General features: G+C 49.1%; 1 protein-coding gene across 3 annotated transcripts in view; it reads right to left on the bottom strand.

Moving 5' to 3' along the window:
- Window positions 1-2,091: 2,091 nt before the first annotated feature.
- Hspa12a (heat shock protein family A (Hsp70) member 12A) overlaps window positions 2,092-20,662 on the bottom strand; it is a 147,860-nt gene continuing 129,289 nt past the window's right edge. For 2 of the 3 annotated variants that reach the window (XM_010634541.2, XM_010634540.2), the window contains 7 exons: window positions 19,919-20,035; window positions 12,992-13,163; window positions 10,360-10,446; window positions 9,766-9,870; window positions 8,771-9,029; window positions 5,773-5,876; window positions 2,092-4,915 (listed from right to left, as the gene is read on the bottom strand). In XM_010634541.2, the coding sequence (XP_010632843.1) occupies window positions 4,278-4,915; window positions 5,773-5,876; window positions 8,771-9,029; window positions 9,766-9,870; window positions 10,360-10,446; window positions 12,992-13,163; window positions 19,919-20,035 (1,482 nt within the window). In that variant the 3' untranslated portion in view covers window positions 2,092-4,277. The remainder of the gene's footprint in view (window positions 4,916-5,772; window positions 5,877-8,770; window positions 9,030-9,765; window positions 9,871-10,359; window positions 10,447-12,991; window positions 13,164-19,918; window positions 20,036-20,662) is intronic. The other variant, XM_010634543.2, reaches the window with a different exon arrangement.

Genomic DNA, 20,662 nt, shown 5'->3' with positions numbered 1-20,662 from the left:
CATCTAGAAGATTCTAGAGCCAGCTCAGAGGGTACTGCAAGGCAAGAGTCTGGAAGGCTTTGGACAACCAGTTTCACGTGTCTATGGTGCCAGAGGGCAAGGAACCAGCCCAGCTTATCACAAATTCACATGACATTCAGTTGGGTGCAGCAGAGTAGGCGCCCTACGTATCTACCTTCTCCCTGCCTATCTGACCACTTTCTTCCCGCTTGAAGGGATAGAAGACTTGGTGAATACCAACAGAGCCCTGCTTCCCAGCAATGCAAGGGATTGTCTTATCGAAGTGACTGTTAATAAAATACATACTACCTGTGAAGGGTCCTGGATATTAAGTCTCCACCGGAGATAGGGGGGGGGGGTCGGTAATGATCTGTTTATAAAGCTGCTCACAAATCCAGAGTTAAAAAAAAAATTCAGGGCCACGTGAGATCCAGTTTTACTTTATTAGACATCTGTGACAAGAGAGTTTGCAGATGATCCTGTCCAGTTGTGAACTGCTGCAAAGTTCTGTGACATTTGGATTTATCCTGTAGTGAAGAAGACCCCCAGTGGCAGAGATTTCGGAATATTGTTCCAAGTTTCAAGCAAATGAGAGGTGTTAGTGACATTGTGGCCAACAACTTTTATACTAGTCATCCACTTAAGCCATTCCCCAGCATACATATTCAGCTTAATCACAGCGATTACATCTCTACATGTGAAATTCGATCTTCAACTAATAATGCATTTTGACTCCTGTTTATATTGGTGCATGCGATTCATTGCTACCTGGCAATTAACCAGACCTGGACTCTAAAAGCTAAAACTTGGTCTAAATAACACTCTAAGGGTGGGGCAGGCTCTGTAATCTAGACTTATTTTAGGCGTCAATCTGCAAAATCACACGGCTTCTCCTCTGTCGTGTCTGTCTATAATCGGTCACCCAGCATGCATTGATACCTGCTGTATACATAAAAGGCAGGCAGGCACAAAGGAAACCAACAGCCCTGCTTCCAAGAAAGGCAACTATCAGATAATATCCCAAGGGCAACTGAGTAATTGGTCAGGACCACAGACCTTCTGGACAGTTTCTAAGATAGGGATATGTCCAAGTATATTTATCCAGTGCTTATTCAAGAGTATCTCAGTGAGGGAAAGGGATGGATTTGAGGATCTTGTTTAAGGAGTTTGACTCCTTAAAGGGCTGCATCTTTGGGGCCAGAAGAAAATCCAGAAAATTATCCACCCTGTCCATCACCAATTTGTCAACACGGCAGATTTCTATAAGGTCATTTAAGAGAAACAGTAGGCAGAGAATGGCCCTTAATGCATTGCAGGAAGCATATTTCACTAGCAGGGAATGAGGGGCTTGACTATTACTCACACTTACGCTCAGCCCAACAGAAAAGCTTGGTTTATGTATCACTTGGTTCCTTCCTTTGACCCTGGCGTACACAATGGACCAAGCTTTGTCCTCAGAAGTGACGGCTTTGCCCCATGAGGAGATAAGAACCCCACCCGATGTGAAGTGTTTTCACAGGTTTTTCCACACAGTCACATTGCTTGCACAGCCAGAATGTTCAGCTCTTCAAGTACGGACAGGCGAATCGGTGCGTTCTATGTTCCCTTAACCATCATCACCTGGGACTCTTTGGGAAGGGTCAACACCTGCAAAGGTCCAGTGATGCTGGTGATCCATGTTCAGAGTATTCTGATCCTAGGCACCGCTGTCTAATGCTCTGCCTCGAGTACACAGTCCATCACGCGTTATCAGCACACATTGAGTGTTAGTGACAGCAACTTAGACATGAAACTGGAAGATTATGGGCAGCGGTATCAGCAACAAAAATTAAAAAGCATTTTCCTTTTTTTTTAAAACAAAAGCACGCTGTAGAAATAAAGATTCTGTACAAGATTCTAATATTGTATGTACATAAAATTATATTACTCATAACTGAATCGAAAAGTTTTATTCGTAGACTATGGCTAGTAACACCAGATAGGGACCCGTGACACTGACACAGAGCGGGCAGCAGGAGACCCCCAGCAATTACACCTCGGTGCCTGAAGGCAACCACAGCTGAGCTGTAGGACTCACATTCCTTAGTTCTGTGTTTTGTTCGCTTTACATTGTAGCAGAAAATTCTGCAGCAGGCGATGTGAAAAAGAAGACACGCTGAAACGAGATTTGCAATGCTATTTAAAAATCTGCATATTGGCTATGATAATGGGTTTGTGAATCCAACTTGCATTGGAAGTTTGTTCTTGCATTCCCTGCTCATTCATTATGCATGCCTCCAGTGATTGGAAAGCGGAAAGAATTCCAGCAGGTGGAGAAGACAGCTCTGAACAGATCAGACGGACTGAGTCAGATCCTTGAATCTTTATCCTCAGTCCGCTCCTGAAGGTTGGCGGAAACAGGCGAGAAATGTAGTCACACTTCTTCAGCCAGCCCTGTTCTCAGGTCTCATTTCTTACCATCTTTTCCCTCCTCAGAACCCTCCTGTAAGGGTCAAAAGGGCCCTCCCCAGGCTGCTAGTTGGGGCCCCAGCTCCACTCCCTGAGAGGAAGAGGTGTGAGGTGAACCCTCCTCCCTGAGGGATCTCTGACTGATGAAAGAATGGAGGGCACCGGCTCTGCCCTGTGCTTCAGCTTTGACAAAACCTAGAGCTAGTAATGCTCAGTTTCCAACTGAAGCACAGTCACTTGTGATATAGACAGAAAGGGCAGACTCTGGTCTTCTTCTTCCTAGTTAGCTTCAGTTAAAAAGAGATAAGATCCAGGAACCTGCTCTTAACAAGCACCCAGGCAATTCTGTGAGCCACAGATTTGCTTTAGGAAAAAAAAAAAAAAAAAAGCCCAGCTGAATCCATCAAGTACCAATCTGCACATTTATTGTGGAGCAGATTTGAAAATGAAAGTTTAATGAAGCATTTCATGGAGCAGATTCTACTTTCATACTTCGCTAGTGCATCCCTTTCACAATGTGGAAAGAAACAGCCAAAACTCAGGGAGAAGAGGAAGAGCAGGAGGAAGGGGTTCATTTAAAGTCGGTGTGTTTGTCAAGGCAGGGGCTATTCTAGCCTCTCGCGTGATATGTAAGAAGGGTGACCTCGTTTTCTCACACTAAATTCCTACCAGATGAACGAGAATTACTTGTGAAAATCACGCCTTGGCATTCCAGACATTATATCCCAACATAGGCAGTAGCTTCTCCGTACCCAGCTTTACTTTCTGTGGATTCAGCTAACCACAGTCAACCAATGGTCAAAAATACAGTACAGGATAAGAGGATATTCTGAGAGAGAGACTACATTCATACAAATTTTATTATAGTATGCTTTGTAATTGTCCTAGTTTTATTATTAGTTATTGTCAATCGTCTCTCGCTGGACCTAATTTATAAACTGTACTTTCTCATAGATATGTAAGTATAGAAAAAACACAGAAGCGACAGGGTTCCATACCACATGTGGCTTCAGGCTGGGGATCTCGGCCTGGGTCCCCACAGATAAGAGGATACGACTGTAATTTGGGATAAGTCTGCTCCTTAAAATCTATTTCCATTGCAACAAACTTTTACCTTCTAAAAAGACGAGGCATTACCATTCCTACTCCCCCAAATCCCAGTGGGTCAGCCAAGGCTTCTTTACCAAACCTCCTCGGAATTTAAATTATACGAGAACCTAAAATAGTGCCCCGTGTAGGCAGTCTTCTCCCACCAGCTGAAATCACTCCAAGCACCCACTGAATCACCACTGTAATCCCATGATGATGGGAAGAAATTAACTACAGATGGGTGGCATTTTCTATTGACTACTCTCCAAAAAAAATTCAAAGAGATCTCAGATGAAGAACTCCTTCTGGCTCAAAACTCTTTCAAATCTAGAAAGATGGCAGAAGAACTCCTTCTGGCTCAAAACTCTTTCAAATCTAGAAAGATGGCAATAGGGCATCCCTAAATCCTACTTAACTGAAATGTGTTCAAAGCAAAGCTTGACTGCTGCTTCAGAAAAGTACAGATTCCCTTGTCAGGCGGATGGGTCACCACTCCGCTACCTATGAAAACTAGCTGCTCTTCGAGGGTACTTGAATTTCCTATTTCCACACCTACATCTCCATTTCTGACTCTTGTTCTGACTACAACAAAATCTCCAGGTATTTCTCGCCCTGCTTCTTCCCATGTTTCCTGCTGAAATTCAGGCGGGCGAGGGCAAGGGTCAGGTCCAGGGAGAGCGTCAAGGGTGAGGTCAGCAACGCAGATGATCTGAGTCCAGGGGTGGGGTGGGGAGGGGCGGCTAGTAATTTAAGAAGTCGATCCCCACTTTGACGCTCTTTGAGGTGGCGACATCCACGGCCGTGGCCTTGATCTCGGTGTCCCCGAATTGCATGAGGGTCTGGATTTCCCTCCGGGCCGGCACCGCTGTGCCGCTGGTCCCCGTGAGATCCAGGCGGAGCGTGCCACACTTCTTCACCCCCGGGTCAGTGATGAAACTGACACCGTCGTGCTCAGAGCTATAGATGTTGATGACAATGACGAGCTGGGAGGGCTTAGCTGGGGTGTAGCTACGCTTGACCAGCTCCCCCAGGGCCACAGATTGGTCGGCGGAGATGAACTTGTCGAAGACATCGGTGCACCAGCGAGTGCCGTCCTTCACCAGCAGCTTCTCAGGCGGGTGCTTGCCCTCCACATACCGGTTCAGCACACCCACCCCGTAGGTGAGCGGGGACCGGCGCACCTTGATCACGGCGGGGTCCAGGCCGAAGAGGACAGCTCCCTTGAGGATAGTGAGGCCCACGTCTTGGGGAATGATGATCCGGCACTTGTCGCCGAAGGCAGTTTGCACAGCCTGCTGCAGGAGGGGCGCCTCGGCAAAGCCGCCCACCAGGAAGAGGAACTTGACTGTGGATACCTCGGGCTTCTGAAACAGGTCCCCTGAAAGGAAGGGGAAGGGAGAAGGTCATGTCACCAAAACCCAGCAAGCAAGGGGAATGGGGCTGCCTGAGTCTGTGGGGAATGGACAAAACCACCTGAGCCAACTGGAGATCTGAGTTTGTTGAACCAAATTTTGCACTGGTCTTTTGAAGAGAGGAGTTTTGCAGCCAGTGTGCTCAGAAATTAAGGCAAAAGCTGCTACTAAGTAGAATCCCATTTTAACAGTGAGGTGGTGAGCATGTTAAGAAGAATTTGTTATGCATAAAAGAATATTCTCCAAACCTGTGATTCTGTTGAGTAAGGTGGGCTGTTATAAATAAGGTGCTCTGGCTTTCATAAAAATCTCACCCCACCCCGAGGCATTCTGATTTGGTAGGTGAGGGATGGAGAAGGATGAGGGGTTTGGATACTGGAAAATGTCCCAGGGAGTCACTGTGTGTCCTCAGGTGAGGGCCACTGACTCGGCAGGACGATGGCACGACCACATTCTGTTTCTCCTCATGCTGGGGACTTTCCTTTGGTTCACAGGACAGTTCCTTCTCTTCTAGCAGGAAAGGTTTCTAATTTTGCAATTGAGATGTATGCCCTGGGGCTGTGCTCTAGGATGATATGGCTTTAGCATTCCCAACCTTTTCAGGCCAAAGTGAAGCCCAGGTGAGGACAGGTTCCCCAGGAGAAGGGTCCAGGGCCTGCCCTCAGCAACCCCCCTCACACGTGCCCAAGCCCCACCTGCTCCTTCAGGTCCCCTGTGCCCTCTGCCGATACAACTGCATATGTACTGGTTGGTGACAGAGGGCAGGTCGGTGTTCATTCTCAGCTCTGCCCCATCACGTAGCCAAACCCTGGAGGATACTTACGAAGGTGCTCAATAATACTGTCAATGGTCGGCTTGAAGAGGGCATTCATGGCATCGGGACTCATCCGCAGCATCCCCTGGGAGGACCACTTCACAAAATCCACGCTGTGGAAGGATGGCACAGAAAGGAGCCAGAAATGAGTGTCTGCACGATACCAGGGTTATCCACACAGCAGCGCACCGAGGCTGGCGGAATGTCTGTCACGTCACTGGGGCAGGAAGGGCTTTCGAGATCAGAAACCCCAAGAAATCCCCAAATTGCCAGGATCTGGACCTCTGAAGCTCAAGACTAAGACATAACCTCTTGTGTCTCATCTTTGGTGCTAAGCTGCCCCTGGGATGGTCAAGTGTAGCACAAGAGATGGGGTATAAATAGAAGGATCTCTTCGTCTTTTGAAGGACTCGCATTTTGAATCCAGTGGAAATTGGATGCAAGCATGTTAAAGGCTTGTGTGATGCACTTTTTGTTTGTTTTTGGTTTTTTTGAGACAGGGTCTCACTATGTAGTTGAGACTGACCTAGAACTCACAGCCTGTAGCCCAGGCTGGTCTTGAACTCACAGCGATCCTCCTGCCCCAGCCTCGTGAGTGCTGGGATGACAGGCGTGCGCCACCACGCCTGGCTAAGATGCACTTTTGTACTGCCATATAGGAGACAAACGTGTAAGCGGTTGGATCGCAAGCCTCCGGGCACGCGTTGCGTGACAGGGATACGCCTAATCCTCCTGGATGGCCTCGCCATCTCTATCCAAGACACCGCGTGTCCAGAGGCAGCAGGGTAGAGCAGGGAGAGCACTGGGCAGGGAGCTGCCATGGTTGGATTCTGCTGTCTCTGAGCCTGGTCTTTCTCATATGCAAGTCAAGGAGAATAGCACTTGCCTTACTTCCCTCTCAGGGAAGGTTGTAAGGATCCAGTTAAATGCCACGTCTGTTCCAACACTTGGGAAATGTTTAGCACTAAACAAATATCATGGGCCATTTATTGCTCAAATCCGCAGGACGGACACTGAAATTCAGGGACCAAGCAAGTGGTGCCTCGGTCCCTGACGCAAAGCACACAGTGGGTGCTTCCCAGCAACAAGACTTGACCTGCCAGCTCTCCCCAGCCTGGACTTCTTTCCATGGCACAGGCCAAGAGATAATGAGGTGCTGTGTGAGTGCCCCCATGATGGCTGTGGCCAGTTTCCTCGCTAAGAGAGTTAGGAGGTCCCAGGAACCGTGCAGGTGGGACTGGGGGGTCAACCTGGCAGGCAGGTGCTCTGTGTGGGAGCTTGGCAAGAGGATCCAGAATCAAATCTACTCTGTTTCCCTCTAAAAGGAACCAGGGATTCTTAGAGAAGTGGTTGATTCCGGGTCTAGGGTAGGGAATGCACAAGATGAGCCAGAAGTGCCCTCATGTACCAGAAGGCAAAGGCATCGCCAGAGACTACTTATACCATGTCGAAGGGACTCAGGGACAACCTGAAGAGGGTCCTACTGTCCAAACAGGACAATCTGAGCACTATCAGTAAGAATACAACGGGCATGATTTAAAATACATCAAACATGCTAAGTCCCTGAATTCTTACTAATAGTCTCCTTGTTCTTCCACAAGATAAAGCTCATTAACTACACTGGATGATGCTAGGAAATAAATTTTTTAAAACTTAACATTGGAGAGAAATTACCAACCGCTGTCCTCTTTCCTTTATGAACTACACTCCAGGGTAACCAAGTCCTTTGGGAGAAAACTGTCTCTACAGGAGGATTCCAGCTACACTAAATGAAGAGGGAAAGTTTAAGATGAGAATCATGTGGCCACCCTGGCTGAATTAATGGACGTAGGCAATGATCATCAGTGGCTGCCAACATCACAAAAGAAGAGGCAAGCAGACATTAAACGTCCCCATATGAAACGGCAGGAAATACTGCCACTCATTTGCCAAAAACTCAACCTTGACGCCAATTAAATCTCTAAGTCAATCTACCAATTCGCAAACACGTATCAGGAGACAGAAGAACATGTTATGAGACACCGTGGGGATTTAGGGAGCAAGACCCAGGCTGAAGGAAACTCCTATAATCCACCAGTTTTGTCATCGAAATCACTGTGAAGGAAAAACGGGAGGGGAAGCTATGGATTAAGTAGGATCTGAGAGGTCTACCAAGTAACTGCACTGTTCAGCTTGCCTTTGGGCGATGACACAAACCGGGAAAAACGTATACAAGACAACTGGAAAATATTTTAATGTTATTAAACTGGACATTTGATGATATTAAATAATTATGAAATTTGAGTGTGATAATGATATTGAGGTTATAATTCAAAATTGACCTCTTTTAGAATCACAGGCTAAAATGTATATGGCGTAGGTGATCATCAATCTGAGATTTGCTTTACAGTAATTGAGGGGAGGTGAAATTGAGATTGGTAGCAACTGACAGTTATTGAAGCCAAATGATAAAGCTGCAGTTTCCTTTATAGAAAAGTTATTAGAAAGAGGTCACTATGGATGTGATAGGTATGCACAATTGACTGATTATAGTAATATATTTCTATGTTTATCAAAAATAATTTTTAAAACTCTTAGAAAACTATGATTTTTTTCTATTAACTTCAAAAATTCAGCTCTAGCCTATCTTCCAAAGTACTGATTTTGCAACAAACTGAGCTACAAACACTTGCTTGCAGCCAAGGGACTCAGAGTAGCTGGAAACCCAGACTCCCATGGACTCCAGTCCACAAATACTTGCTGAGTACCTGCTATGTGGCGGGCTCTTTTTGAGATGCTGGCCAGTGGCCAAACCCAACACCCTTGCTTTCTTTAGAAAGCTTTTTATTTTTCAGTAACACATAGATCACTCTTCCCAAGTCGCAGGTACTGGGTTAAGCACCTACCATACATGAATTCAAGAATTCATGACTTCATTACACCCTCACAAGAGCCCTTTGGGATAAGAGGAATTATTGTCCCGGTCTGCAGATGAGAACTGTCCTGACTCTAAGTGAGCCCAACTCACTTGCTCTTCCTCAAGGCGTGCTCCACGCTGTGCCCTCGGAACTTCTTGTAGTAGTCGATAAAGGAGAACGGCAGGGTGATGTTCAGTGGGTTGGTTCTGTCTGGGGCAGCTGCTCTTTTGCGAGACTCAAATGCGATCATTAAGTCAACCCAGGCTGCAGGTCGTTTGATTTTGAATTGCTCGATAAAATCTTCTCCAAAAATTTTACACAGAAGTTTTTCAAATTCATAATCTACTCCCAAGGATCCGTAGGGTCCACCTGAATTGAGAGTGAAATGGGAACCCAAGATGTTACAAACATCCAAACTGTGGATCCAAACTGAGAAACAGGCCTCCCCTGTGTTCTCCAAAGCACAAAGAAGTACAAACTCGGGCCTCCTTAGGGAGCAGGCTGCAGGTCAAGATTTTCATTATCACTTCAGCACCCTTAGCTTCTTCCCTTTCCATGAAGAGAAACTTTTCCTACAGGAATCTCTTATCGACAGCCTGTTCAAAATCAATTACATTTCAAACAAGATTAATACATTCAGCAAACGAGGAGCACTGTGGTGTTGGCACCCAGGAAATCCAAGGGCAGAGTCTGGGCCATCAATGGGCCTCTCCAGTCCCTGTGCACATATTAGCTACGCACTGTCCTTCTCCCTTCCTCCCTGAAGGGAGAGAACATCTTTGGTCCAGCAGTCTTGACCCAAGACTAGGTGTTCTGAGACCTCCTAGAATGCTAGCATCAGCTCTAAATTGTGGGTGACAGCAGGTTACAACCGCATCCTTGCAGAATTTTCAGAAACAAAGTCCTTTGGCCAGGCTCACTTGCCACCAAAACTCCAGTGGCCTCTGTTGGAAGGAACATCTAACTGCATTTTGCTTTCCAGTTTCAAACAGGCACTGGTGTCCTCCACTGCCTACAATTCCACATGCCGGTAATACTGAGGAGGAGGGCTCTGAAGCGAGGGAGAAGGGGTCAGGGATGAGAAAGCAAGCTGTGCAGGGCTCACCTGTTGCTTTATACAGTTCCTTCAAGTGTCCCTCTGGTAACCGTATCTGATGGACTGTCAGGTCCACGGTGCCTCCGCCACTGTCCACAACCACATACTTGTCACCTGGTACGAAAACAGCCATTCTTTACACGGACCCCTGGTCAGCCCCATCTGAAACAAGCTTTGCGTGATAAATTTGGTACACTCGGCTAAGCACCACCAACACTGCTCATCAGCACCGTGGTTCTGCTCATTAGCAGCAGAGTGGGAAATTTACAACTAATGAGAAAGCAATCACGTTCGCCCAGGAGGACCCAGGTGTGTGAATCTTAAAGACAAAAGCGTTCCTGTCACACAGTGCTGCATACCTGGCACATCCCGTTACCTGCTGTTACCATAAATAAATTGTCTTTCTCTGGAAGAGTCTACGCGGCTTTGCAACATGTAAAACTGCAGCTCCCAAAAGGCCTCTTCCTGGGCAAAGGGCCTTTAAAACCCCACTGATTTGAACATTTTCCAAAAGTGCAAATGGAACAAATTGGAATGCATTTTTGCCAGCAGCATTAAAAAAAAAAAAATCCAGCAAGGGCAAAGGACATTCAAGGATGCTACCTTCCTCCAGCTCAGACCAGATTTCTCCTATGACATTCTCCACCAAAAAGGTCCGACTCTGTCGATTACGCCGTATGTGTTCCTTAGCTAGTGGCCGACAGGAAGAAAAGGATGACAGGTAAGAAAGCATGAAGAAGCGAACAGTCGTCTGCAGTCAGTGGAGGCAACAGCGTGAGGAAGTTTAGGGATGGAGCACCTACTGATGCTTAAGCCACACGATTAATACACACAACATTAGCAATCACAAAGACTGTCCTTCCAACAAAGAGGAGTGCTTTCTGCCCACCCTCATCTGTTATCTGCCTGGCAGTGCTGGCCTGTGCCCAGCTGAAATGCCAGCCCCGACAGATTCCTTCCCTCTGGTGACATTCTGAGGAATGGGCTAATAAAATCAGCCAATCTCCCAGCTTTGCTGCCCCAGGGAAGAAGCTGTGTGCCAAGCAGCCTGCAGTGCACTCAGCTAAGTAATTTCACGTCAAGGAACAGTTGTCCAACGCAAGGAATGTGGGGTATGTTTTTCTAATCTGGATCCTGGTTACATTGAGTAGGAGCCATTTCCTGCCTCTGTTGCTGTCAACGTTCTTTTTGGCCACAAGATGGCGCTTCAACCACAAGGTGGCATCTGAACGTGACAAAGGCCAGCACTGCCTTGATTGTACATTCTGGAGCCAACCTCTGCTTGAGTCCATATAATATCCCTGCTGTGGTTTGGGGTGCAGAGATGCATGTGAGGAGGGTAGGGCATAAATCACTGTCCCTCTATGCAGATGAGGAAACCAGCTCAGGCAGGGTGAAGGGCCTTGCAGTTCACACAACTTGTCTGGCAGCCCCAAATGAACCCTCAGACCATAAGCTCTCGTCCTCCTCATAGCCACCCCCAGGCTCCGACCACGAAGCAGACTACAGTATCTCAGGTGCTCCTCAGTAAGTGCTCCACAGGCTCCCCCAGGGTCCCTTCTTCCAATTAGAAGGCAGGGTTGACACCAGACCACTTGCCTCCCTGGCCCGTGGAGGGGTGGTGGCCAATTATTTGAAGATTTTAAAAAAACAAGAAGCCCCTCTGAGAACAAGCAGACAGCAGCAAATTCCACAGCCACAGGACACAGACACTGAGCGGCATGTGGGGAGACAGAGTATGCTAAAGAAGCGGAAACCCAAAACTAAACTCTCAGGGAAGACTGTCACTCCAAACCAGCTTGCCCCTAAAATGTGTGCATGCTACTTACAGAATGTGCAGAAGAGCTATGCTATAATTAGCTGATGCTGGTGTGAATTTCTATTTATGAACAACTGAGAATTAGCATGTAAGATACAGGCCTGATCTTCACATCCTCGATGAAAACAAATAGAAGAAAATATAATTTTCTAATAATGTTTCTAATATGTATATATTACCCCAAGTATTTAAAGCATTAATGCACTTTGATTTAGTTGGCAGTAAGTCCAGCCTCCACAGGCGTTAAGGAGGCTGAGCACTACTAGGAAAGTTCCTCCTCCCACCCTCAGATTCAAAGGGAGTCGTGTCTCCACTCGTTCCGGGCAAATCAGATTTAAAGTGCTAACACACGGCACCTGCCAGGAGAGGCTGTAACTCGGTGACAAGCAAACCTGCCACAGCCTGGCAGCTGAGGATTGTGGACTCCTTCCTAACTCTAAAGTGCCAAGAGGCAGCACTTGGGCTGGAGTTATCCCCGTAAGAAAGACCAAGAACCTACAGAAGAATGTGGTACAGGCAGGAACGCTCAGGGTGAGCCTAGGCCCAGGGCCTCCAGGAGCACGGGCTCAGCTTCGCGTGTGGGGACCCAGAGAAATTTGGGGACAAGGTTGCGGAAAGGAGGGAAAAGATCCTCACAAATGTCTTCCCTCTCCTCCTCCTGGACCTGGGCCTTCTAGGGCAGCCTGCAAGTGGGCACAGGAGACAGGGCGGTCTCTACCCTCTGAGCCTTCATCTGGGAACAGAACAGAGCTCAGCGCCATGGTACACGGTGTTCCCCCTTACGGACCCCATTGACGGTGGTGTTGGGGCCCTGACCTGGCCTGTTTACAAACTCTGGAGCCCTGGACACCAGGAGAAGAGTTCTAGGGACCGAGACTGTGACCAGCCTGCACGTAGGTCACTATGACAGAGAAGAAGCGCTGGTGTTTTTCTTCTCACAGCTAAATGAACACCCCTAGGTCAGGAAAAGTCAGCCCACTCCATCTGCGTTTTAAACTCCCAGTGAAGAGACATAATTAGCTCATTACACACACACACACACACAAAGCAGCCCCAGTGAGTCAGCAGTAAATCAACAGTCTTCATGGAAGAATTAATAACAACCAAATGGGATCAGATTAAGAATCAGTTTATAAGCAAGAAAGATTAAGAGCTAGCAAGGTGAAGGCCAAGAACTGCTCTCAGGCCACCGTCTGGTTCTTGGTGGGTGCTAAGCCAGGTAACAACTGTTTAGTTCATGGGGGCCCTCAGAGGGTCCGGGTAGGGGGCTGAACACAGAGGGGCTTCAAGCCAACCTCTTCCTGGAGCATCTTGATTCTTCCTTACAGGACTAAGTCTTACAACACTGTGAGAGGGAGAAACATCCGGGGCCTGGGAGAGGAAGAGCGGAGGGAGGGAGAGAGAGAGCAGAGGTACCCTGTGCAAACCCCGCTCCTACTGTGTCACTGGCGCTGTACCCATTGACCACCGCCTTGCCGCTCAGCTCGATCATCTGGTGCAGCCTCAGCTTCCGGCAGTAGATGGAGGCCGCCTCGGGCTCCAAGGCAATGATGAGCTGCTCCGAGTTCTCCGGGGAGGCCAGCCCCGCCTAAAAGAAAGCAGAGACTGGGACTCACTGTTCCCTGGGACCCACTCGGACACCCACGCCTCGGGCTGACCACTTACTCAAGCTTATGGGGGCCACTCCTTCCCCAGCCCTCAACACCAGAGCTCAACACCAGGGTGACCAGGTGCTGGGCCCCAAATTGTACAAGTACCCTACAGAAATACAAGGCTCTCTGGCCCATGGGTCTCTTGCACCTGGGGGTTGCTCAGCCCAGAACTAAGAGGCACTGAGGGAGAGGCAGAGAGGTTATGTACTTTGGGTGGGGTGGTGCACCGGATGGGGCTCAATTCTGAAGTGCAGGATGGGCAGAGTTGCAACAACCTGAAAACTCTGAAAATCAACACAGGGCAGAGGACAGGCTACCTATTCCCAGTGGCAGTGAGCCACGTGATCTGAATGAGCCGGAGAAGACCCCTGTCTTGGTGGACCCCAGCTGGGCAAGCATCTGACTTTGCAGTTCGGGGACCTGGGATGTTGTAGCCCTGGGAGGGCCCCTGCATTAGGTTGCTGGGGTGACATGGAAGCAGAGGCTCCTGGAGAAAGCCCCTCCTAGAACCCCAAGGAGCCCCTCATTTTCTGGAATGTGGGTTGACAGTCTGCTGAAAGTTATCTTATTCAAAGCCTTTATCCTTTTAATAAATTTGTATTATACATTTATCACATATAATAAATATTAGTAATATCCCCAAGTTCCCATCTGCAGCCTCTCTAAGCAAACATTGGAGGCAGAAACGCTTCTGCTCTGTGACATGTGCCCTGCCTCAGTCACAGCCTCTCTGGGCCCTGCCCCAGGACCACCCTTCTGAGGCGCTTAGAGCACTGGGCCTTGGCCTACAACTGGGTCCCTGCCTGCTTCCCACGGCCCTGGCCTGGAGCAGGCCTTGCTGTGCAGGCTACTCAGGTGATGGGATTTCCCTGGCCACCAGCACGGTGGAATCTACGGTGGTTCTTGTCACCATGCAGGACTTTGTTGCTGTTTCCTAGGGAACCTGGAGGTGCTGCCCTGGTCCCACACCCTCTTCGGAAGAGGACAACCCGAGCTGAAATGCGCTGGACTTTTCTCACAGATCAGGACAGAAGGACCCCTAATGTGGCACATGCACAAATAACTTCCTCACTAGCTGGGCTGGAGCATAGGCAGAGGGGCTTAAGCAGGGAAATGTGGGCAGGGACATGTGATGGAGTCAGGTGGGAATATCAGAAATGCCACGGATCTTCTGGGCTTCTCATTAAGTTCCTTCCCTTAGTGTAGAAAGATGCCCAGGCCCAAGGAGGTGATCAACCGTCAGGCTTTGCTGAGGACAAAGGGGTTTGTAGCATCGAGGACCTTACTGGGTGAGGAACAAGGAAAGACCATCTTCAAAGGAAAAGTACAAGCGTGTCTTCCAAAGTTCAGACTAGAAATCCTCGATGCTACAAACCCTGGAAGGTCCTCATAGTCTCACTTTGGATTTCTTCTTTTGGGAGTCTTGGGACTCGTGTTCAAAGGTTTCACCATTCACATATCCACATCCTATTTCGCTGGAGAGGGGAAGCTCAGCCCCAGGAAAGTCCCCAAGAACTCAGAGTAAAAGAAGACAAGCAAAGATCCTGACTACTCAAAAGCCGCCTCACGTCCCACTAAGGTATCGACTGACCAAATAGGCCCCTATGTGAGGACAAGAGCTGCTGAGCCTGGGTCATGGCAGGGAGGGAGAAAAGACTGGGTGTAAGTGCCCTGTTCCATACCCACCCTGTTCCTGAGATTCTGCACAAGAACTCAGACTTGGGTGGGAAATATTTCTATGGAAAAGTCAAAGCAGAGGCTTGAGTGAAAAGATACAATTGAAGGCCACCTGAGTGTGCTGGCCTGTGGCTGACAATCCTGCAGACAGCTCTTCTCGCTGGGAAGCTCCCACATCTTGACATGAAAAAACACACCCAGGATGACCCAAGTCTGCCCCCAGTGCCCAGGCTGTATGCTGCAGGGGGTCTTTCACCCCCCCACTCGCCAGCTGGGCTGGCCTCAGCCCTAGAGCAATGGTTTGGACCCATTTCCACAAAGGGCTCTGTGCAACACCCAAGAGAAGATGCTGACGGAGGGTGAAGGTGAACGGTGCCCCACTCCAGAGGGGAAGAAGCAGGAAGATCAGAGAGAGGCCTGGGCAGCGTTTGGGAGACACAATAATCACACCCCGTCCGGACCCAGCCCTTGCCACACTTTCCAGTGAGACTGAGGGGCTGTGTTCTCACCAGTAAATGCCGGTGGAGCAGCAGATACAGGGCGGCCGGGGAGGAAGCAGCTGGCTCTATTCAGATTCTACCTCCCCAAGAGGAGTAGCAGAGTAATGCAAAAGAATCTTCCAGACTCCCCAAATCCCAGATGTCTTATCTCTGGCAGGAGGATGCTGTGCTTGGAAGTGTGAGCTCTGTTTCTGCACGAACATTCACACCACTTACGACAGCAGCCCTCCAGCCTCAGGAGACCTATGGGTCTATGTGCCTGAGATCGGGCCAGGGTCAGTCGGCGCAGGACATTCTCTCCGCCTTTGGAGCTGGTACCATGCTGTTCTCTCCCGACTGGGGCCCCTCCCAAGCACTTCACATGGGCTGTCTCCAACACATCTAGCTTTTCTTATAAATGGTACATTTTCTAAGGGCAACAGCAGGTCCTCATGGCTGTAACACACAGTAGGCCTTCGGGGACAGCTGCTAAGCCAATGAACCCACTAGTCCTCCGGCCAGCCTTCCTGCTGTACTTTCCCAGCCCTCCTTCCTGCTGCACCCAATACAGGCATTCCACAGACACCTGGGAATTGTGCAAAGAGAAAGTGCTCGAAGGAAGAAGCATCCTGTTCCATTGACTCCTGCAGGAATCAGGGAAGCAGAAGCAAACTCGTAGTGGCTTTTTAGAGCCTTCCTTCGCAGAGCTCTACTCAGGAGGAGCAGGTGAGAAAACCACCCTCCAGGGAGCCACAGAAGCGGGTGTTTACCTCCCAGCCCTCCCCCTCCTCAGCCCTGCAATCTGCCAGGAAAATCTGCCAAAGGACTGTGTCCACAGCTGAGAAAAATGGCCAGGCCCATTAAGGGCTCTGCCGGCCTGTCATCTGACTAAAAAAGGCTCCAGCTGCACCAGCCCTGGGTGTGATGCCCTTTCATTTGTCCTGATTGGATTATTTTCACTGCAGCTTATTCAGATTGGGAAGCAAACGAAAGCTGCGTCTCCGTGTCACATGAGCTCATCATACATATGGGAGCATCATTTATTTAACAGGTTTCTGGAACCTACTAGAGTTACATATCTCAGGCAAAATGCATTTAGAAAAAACTAGACTGTTTCCTATCCACAGTTCCCCAGGTTCAGTGGATCTCTCTAATTCCAGGTCCTTCCCAAAGGCCTCAAAAGAGGGACCTGCTGTTCTTTCTGCTACCATCTTGTCACTGAATGCTCTGAAAGGATCGTAGGTATCCTGTGTCTGTGAATTATAAAAGACAGAGACTTTTGTCACCATACACTGAGACCAGCAAGCTTGGAGAATTTCATGCATCAAATGTGACTACATGCAAGACTGTAGGCCTCATAGGCAGTGATTCAAGCAGACGTCTGGGACTCCATGAATTTAGCCTGCTTGCCTGGGCCCTGAATTCGTGCCCAGAAAGCCTCTCTCCAGCCTGGAAGGGGGGGGTCCATGTTTCCCACGCAAGTGGAGTGACACTTGGCGTTTCCTAACTGGCGCCACGGCACATTGGTTTTAGCTAATCCTCCAGCTCTTCTGCCTGAACTCAGGCCAACGGGATACATGGGGGTGGGGGGACCAGAGGTAATCGCCATCTTGGAGAAGCAAACAGATTTCCACTTGATTAGATGCCTGGTGAGCATGCTCAGAAGTCAATGAGCAGAGAACTATGAATATGAGAGAGAGAGAGAGAGAGAGAGAGAGAGAGAGAGAGAGATCAAGGGTTTGTCTCACAATTACGCATACTAACAATTCCAAAGATCTGTAGTTGGCAAGCTGAAGACCTAGGAGGTGAAAGAGTTGTAAATCCTGTCTAAAGGCCAGAAGTCATGACCCTGGAAGAGCCTATGTCTTGGTTTGAAGGCAGGGAAAAAAATGAGATCCCAACTCAAAGGCAGGCAGGCAGGGAGGAGCCATCTCACCTCGCTCAGGAAGGACAAGCCCTTTGCCCTGTTCAGGCCTTCAGTGGGTCAGAGGAGGCGCAACTGCACGGATGAGGGACATCTGCCTTATGGGTCTACCTAGTCGCAGGCACCAGCACAACGATTTTTATGTAACCAAACATCTGGGCAGCCTCTGGCTCAGTCAAGCTGACCCACAGAATTCACCACCACAGGTTCACCTCTTTCTTATTCTGTATAACAAAGGCTGAGTGACATGAAGTGGAGAGATGGGTCAAGCTTCACTTCATTCTGCCCTGGGACACTTCCAGAGGACAAGCTGAAGAGACTTCAGAGAAAATGCAAAACAACCATATCTACAGTGCACCCCCGTAACCCCAAACTAGGAACCACTCAGCCCTAAGCAACCTGAGGTCAGGGACTATGTCTCAGTCAGCTGGATGAGTCCGGTGCCCATGATAGCCTGGTACACAGAGGCCCCAGTTTCGGTGTCTAATGCATGAATGAACAAATGAACAAAAAATTATCAATACTAACTTTACATCTACTGTCATGGTAAATTGAACACAAGTATCAAAGCCGAATTGCAAAGGGTCAAAACCTAAGCTGCAAAAACACAGTAGCACACGAATCTACCCAGTGTCAAGAACACAATGCCTATCTACAGAGCATCCTTGGGCTTCAAAAAGCAAATTCCCCACAGCCACAAAATGGCCACATCAGTCCCTGCCAGGAGCTGCTGGCTCTTTCCTGTCTGAGGGGCCATTTTTATTCCACTAAAATGAAGGTAACTGTGCCCTGTCCCTAACTAACTTCCTTTTCAGACTGTCCAGTGTGGGGCCTGCCTCCTGCACCATATCTCAGAGAAACACTCCCTGGAAGGGCCAGCCCATAGCTTCCACAACCCCGACAAATCAACCGGTTGCAGCACCTCTCTCTTTTCCAAGCTAAAAATAAGATTTGACCCTTTTACGGGTCACACATATGTTGCTGACATTTTCCTGTAGGCTGGGAAAAGCAAGTCAAAGCCATGAATCTCGAATATCCTTCCTGGGAAAAGCTCGGAGCAGTGGGGGCTGTTTCTTTCCCACCTTTGGGCACTAAAGATTGACAACACAGAAAAAGCACAGTGATGCCCAGAGCTTCGATGAACAGCTAAAATGCATTCATTTTTCTTCTCTTCTGAAAAGAAACTGCCTCTTTCTGGAACTTCCGCCCTCTTCCCTCATCCCTAGAAAAACAAATCTATTTTTGGCTGATCCACACATGAAGCCAGATTCTCAGGCCACACAGAGGAAGAAGAGAGGAGAGGAAACAGCCCAGGAAACAGAGAGTGATGGGAGAGGATGCTCCTGGCCCTTGACCCTGTGTAAGCTGCACTCAGCGCGCTGCCTGGAGCAGGTCCTTGGGCGCTGAACCAGAGCAGGGCACAGGGCGCGTGAGGCCATTTTGCTGCACTGTGGGCTCAGGGCCCATTCTGTGGGTGTCTTGTGATGAAAGTTGGTCACCAACTGAACATCAGAGGCCACCCCGGGGAAAGTGGGCAGGACATCTTCTGAGAGGGCTGATGGAACAAGGGCACAGCTATTGCTTTGGTGATGGGCCTCCCCCACCTGAGGTAGCAGACTCAGAAAACTGACTCTTGAGGTACAAAGAATTGAGGCTCCGGGGCGTAGGTTCTTCTAAAACCAGGATTTGGGTTCAACAGAGGCCAGCTCTGTACAGGGGATGGGAATACCGGTCAGCTCGGCCAGCCATCCTGCCACAAGCCAGACCCTCACAGGAGACCATCAAGACACAAGTTGTCTGCAGGTGCAAGAGCTGGAGCCACGAGGGTTTATGGAACCGGTCCCCACACAGATGAGCACAGATGGCACTGAGGTCCTGTCTCTAGGCCAACATTTACTGATGGCACACCGGGTGACCACGCCACCATCGTCACACAGGCATTTCCCACCACGCAGGTGACAGCCCTTTCCCCTCTCCGGTGCCCTGCATGACGCACACAGAGGAGAATCACCTTTATTTCCCAGATGCAGATATACAGTTTTTAGCCTCCAACCAAACTAAAATGCCTGGTTCATAGCTAATCGCCTTATTTATTTATTTATATTTAGTTAGCGGTTGTGGGGTTGAAGAGCCACAGCTGCAGCCCTTTTTTATTTTTTACTTTCAGACGGGTTTCCTTCCATCAGTCACTGAGTTTCCCAGGCTGGACTCAAACTTATGATCCGGGCTTACAGACATGCACCACCAGGCTCCATTTACTCGCTTTTCAAATATTCTTGTTTTCCAAGCCATTTCTTTATGGCTCTCTCATCCACTCACCACAGAGAAACATCTTTGAGATCCTAGCCCCAGGGAACCTACCGTGGAAGCACAGCCTGGAAAAATATAAAGACAGAAAGAAAATGGAGCCCGACCCCTGTCGTTGGGCGGGCGCCCGACTTCTCTCCCAGGAGGAAGCTGAGAAGCAAGAAGGCTCCTTGTCCCCATGCCCTTGTCCCTTCCTCACTGCGTCTAGAGGAGCTGTGAAAGCTGGACAATCCCCGAGCGGACCCCGCCCCAGGCATCCCAGGCTCTTCTCCCTGACCCCACCAACGCCAACTTCTGCCCTCACCTGGTAAGCAGCTTGTCTCATGAACTGCTTGGCCGGCTGTTTCCAGATGGCAGGCACCGTGATGACCCATCTGACATCAGAATTCTCGAACTCTGAACCCGCCTGGTCACTCAGCTCCTGGAGCCAAGAAAGTGAGGGCAGCAGGTCAATCTGCATGGCTGGTCCCTCAGGGCAATTTCCTGGGGCTTCACTGAGAATCCAGGTTTCTGGCCACAGACTCTGGAGCAGTCTGCTCCGGCAAATCCCAGGAAATTTCTGAATATGTAGCAAGCTGGGAGCTCTGTCTCCTTCCACTTGCTGAGGAACTCGGCAGAGAGAGGTGTGAGGCAGACCAAAATCCCTTCGGCTACTTCCTAGGCATGGGACTTGGCTGAGTGACAACCTTTCAGGCTCAGTTTCCATGTCTACACAATGAGGGCAGTAATACCTGGCTCACGGGTTGTGCGGAGGATTGTGAGCTGCTACTGAGAGCCTGTAGTGTGTCCACCCCTTGGAGCACTCGGCGCGCCCTGCTGACCCATTCAAGCGCCTGGTTAGGAAGGGAATCTGAGCCCTTTCCTGCGGATGGGAACACTGAGACTTACCCATGGTCTGCTCCTTTCTGACCACTATAAAGCTAGCAGCAAATGAAGGGCCAATATTAGGCCCAGACCTAAGTCTGCCTTGACTTTAAAAGCCAAGGTCTTAATTAAACTGTCACCTTTGGTCTCAGGTCTAGAACAGTGCCATCTAACAGCCAGTGGC

This window comes from Fukomys damarensis, unplaced genomic scaffold, assembly GCF_012274545.1.
Source record: "Fukomys damarensis isolate Sample0158 unplaced genomic scaffold, DMR_v1.0_HiC HiC_scaffold_8, whole genome shotgun sequence".
Classification (NCBI taxonomy): Eukaryota; Metazoa; Chordata; class Mammalia; order Rodentia; family Bathyergidae; genus Fukomys; species Fukomys damarensis.
Note: the sequence above shows the minus strand (reverse complement) of the source record. Positions and strands in the feature narration are given on the sequence as shown.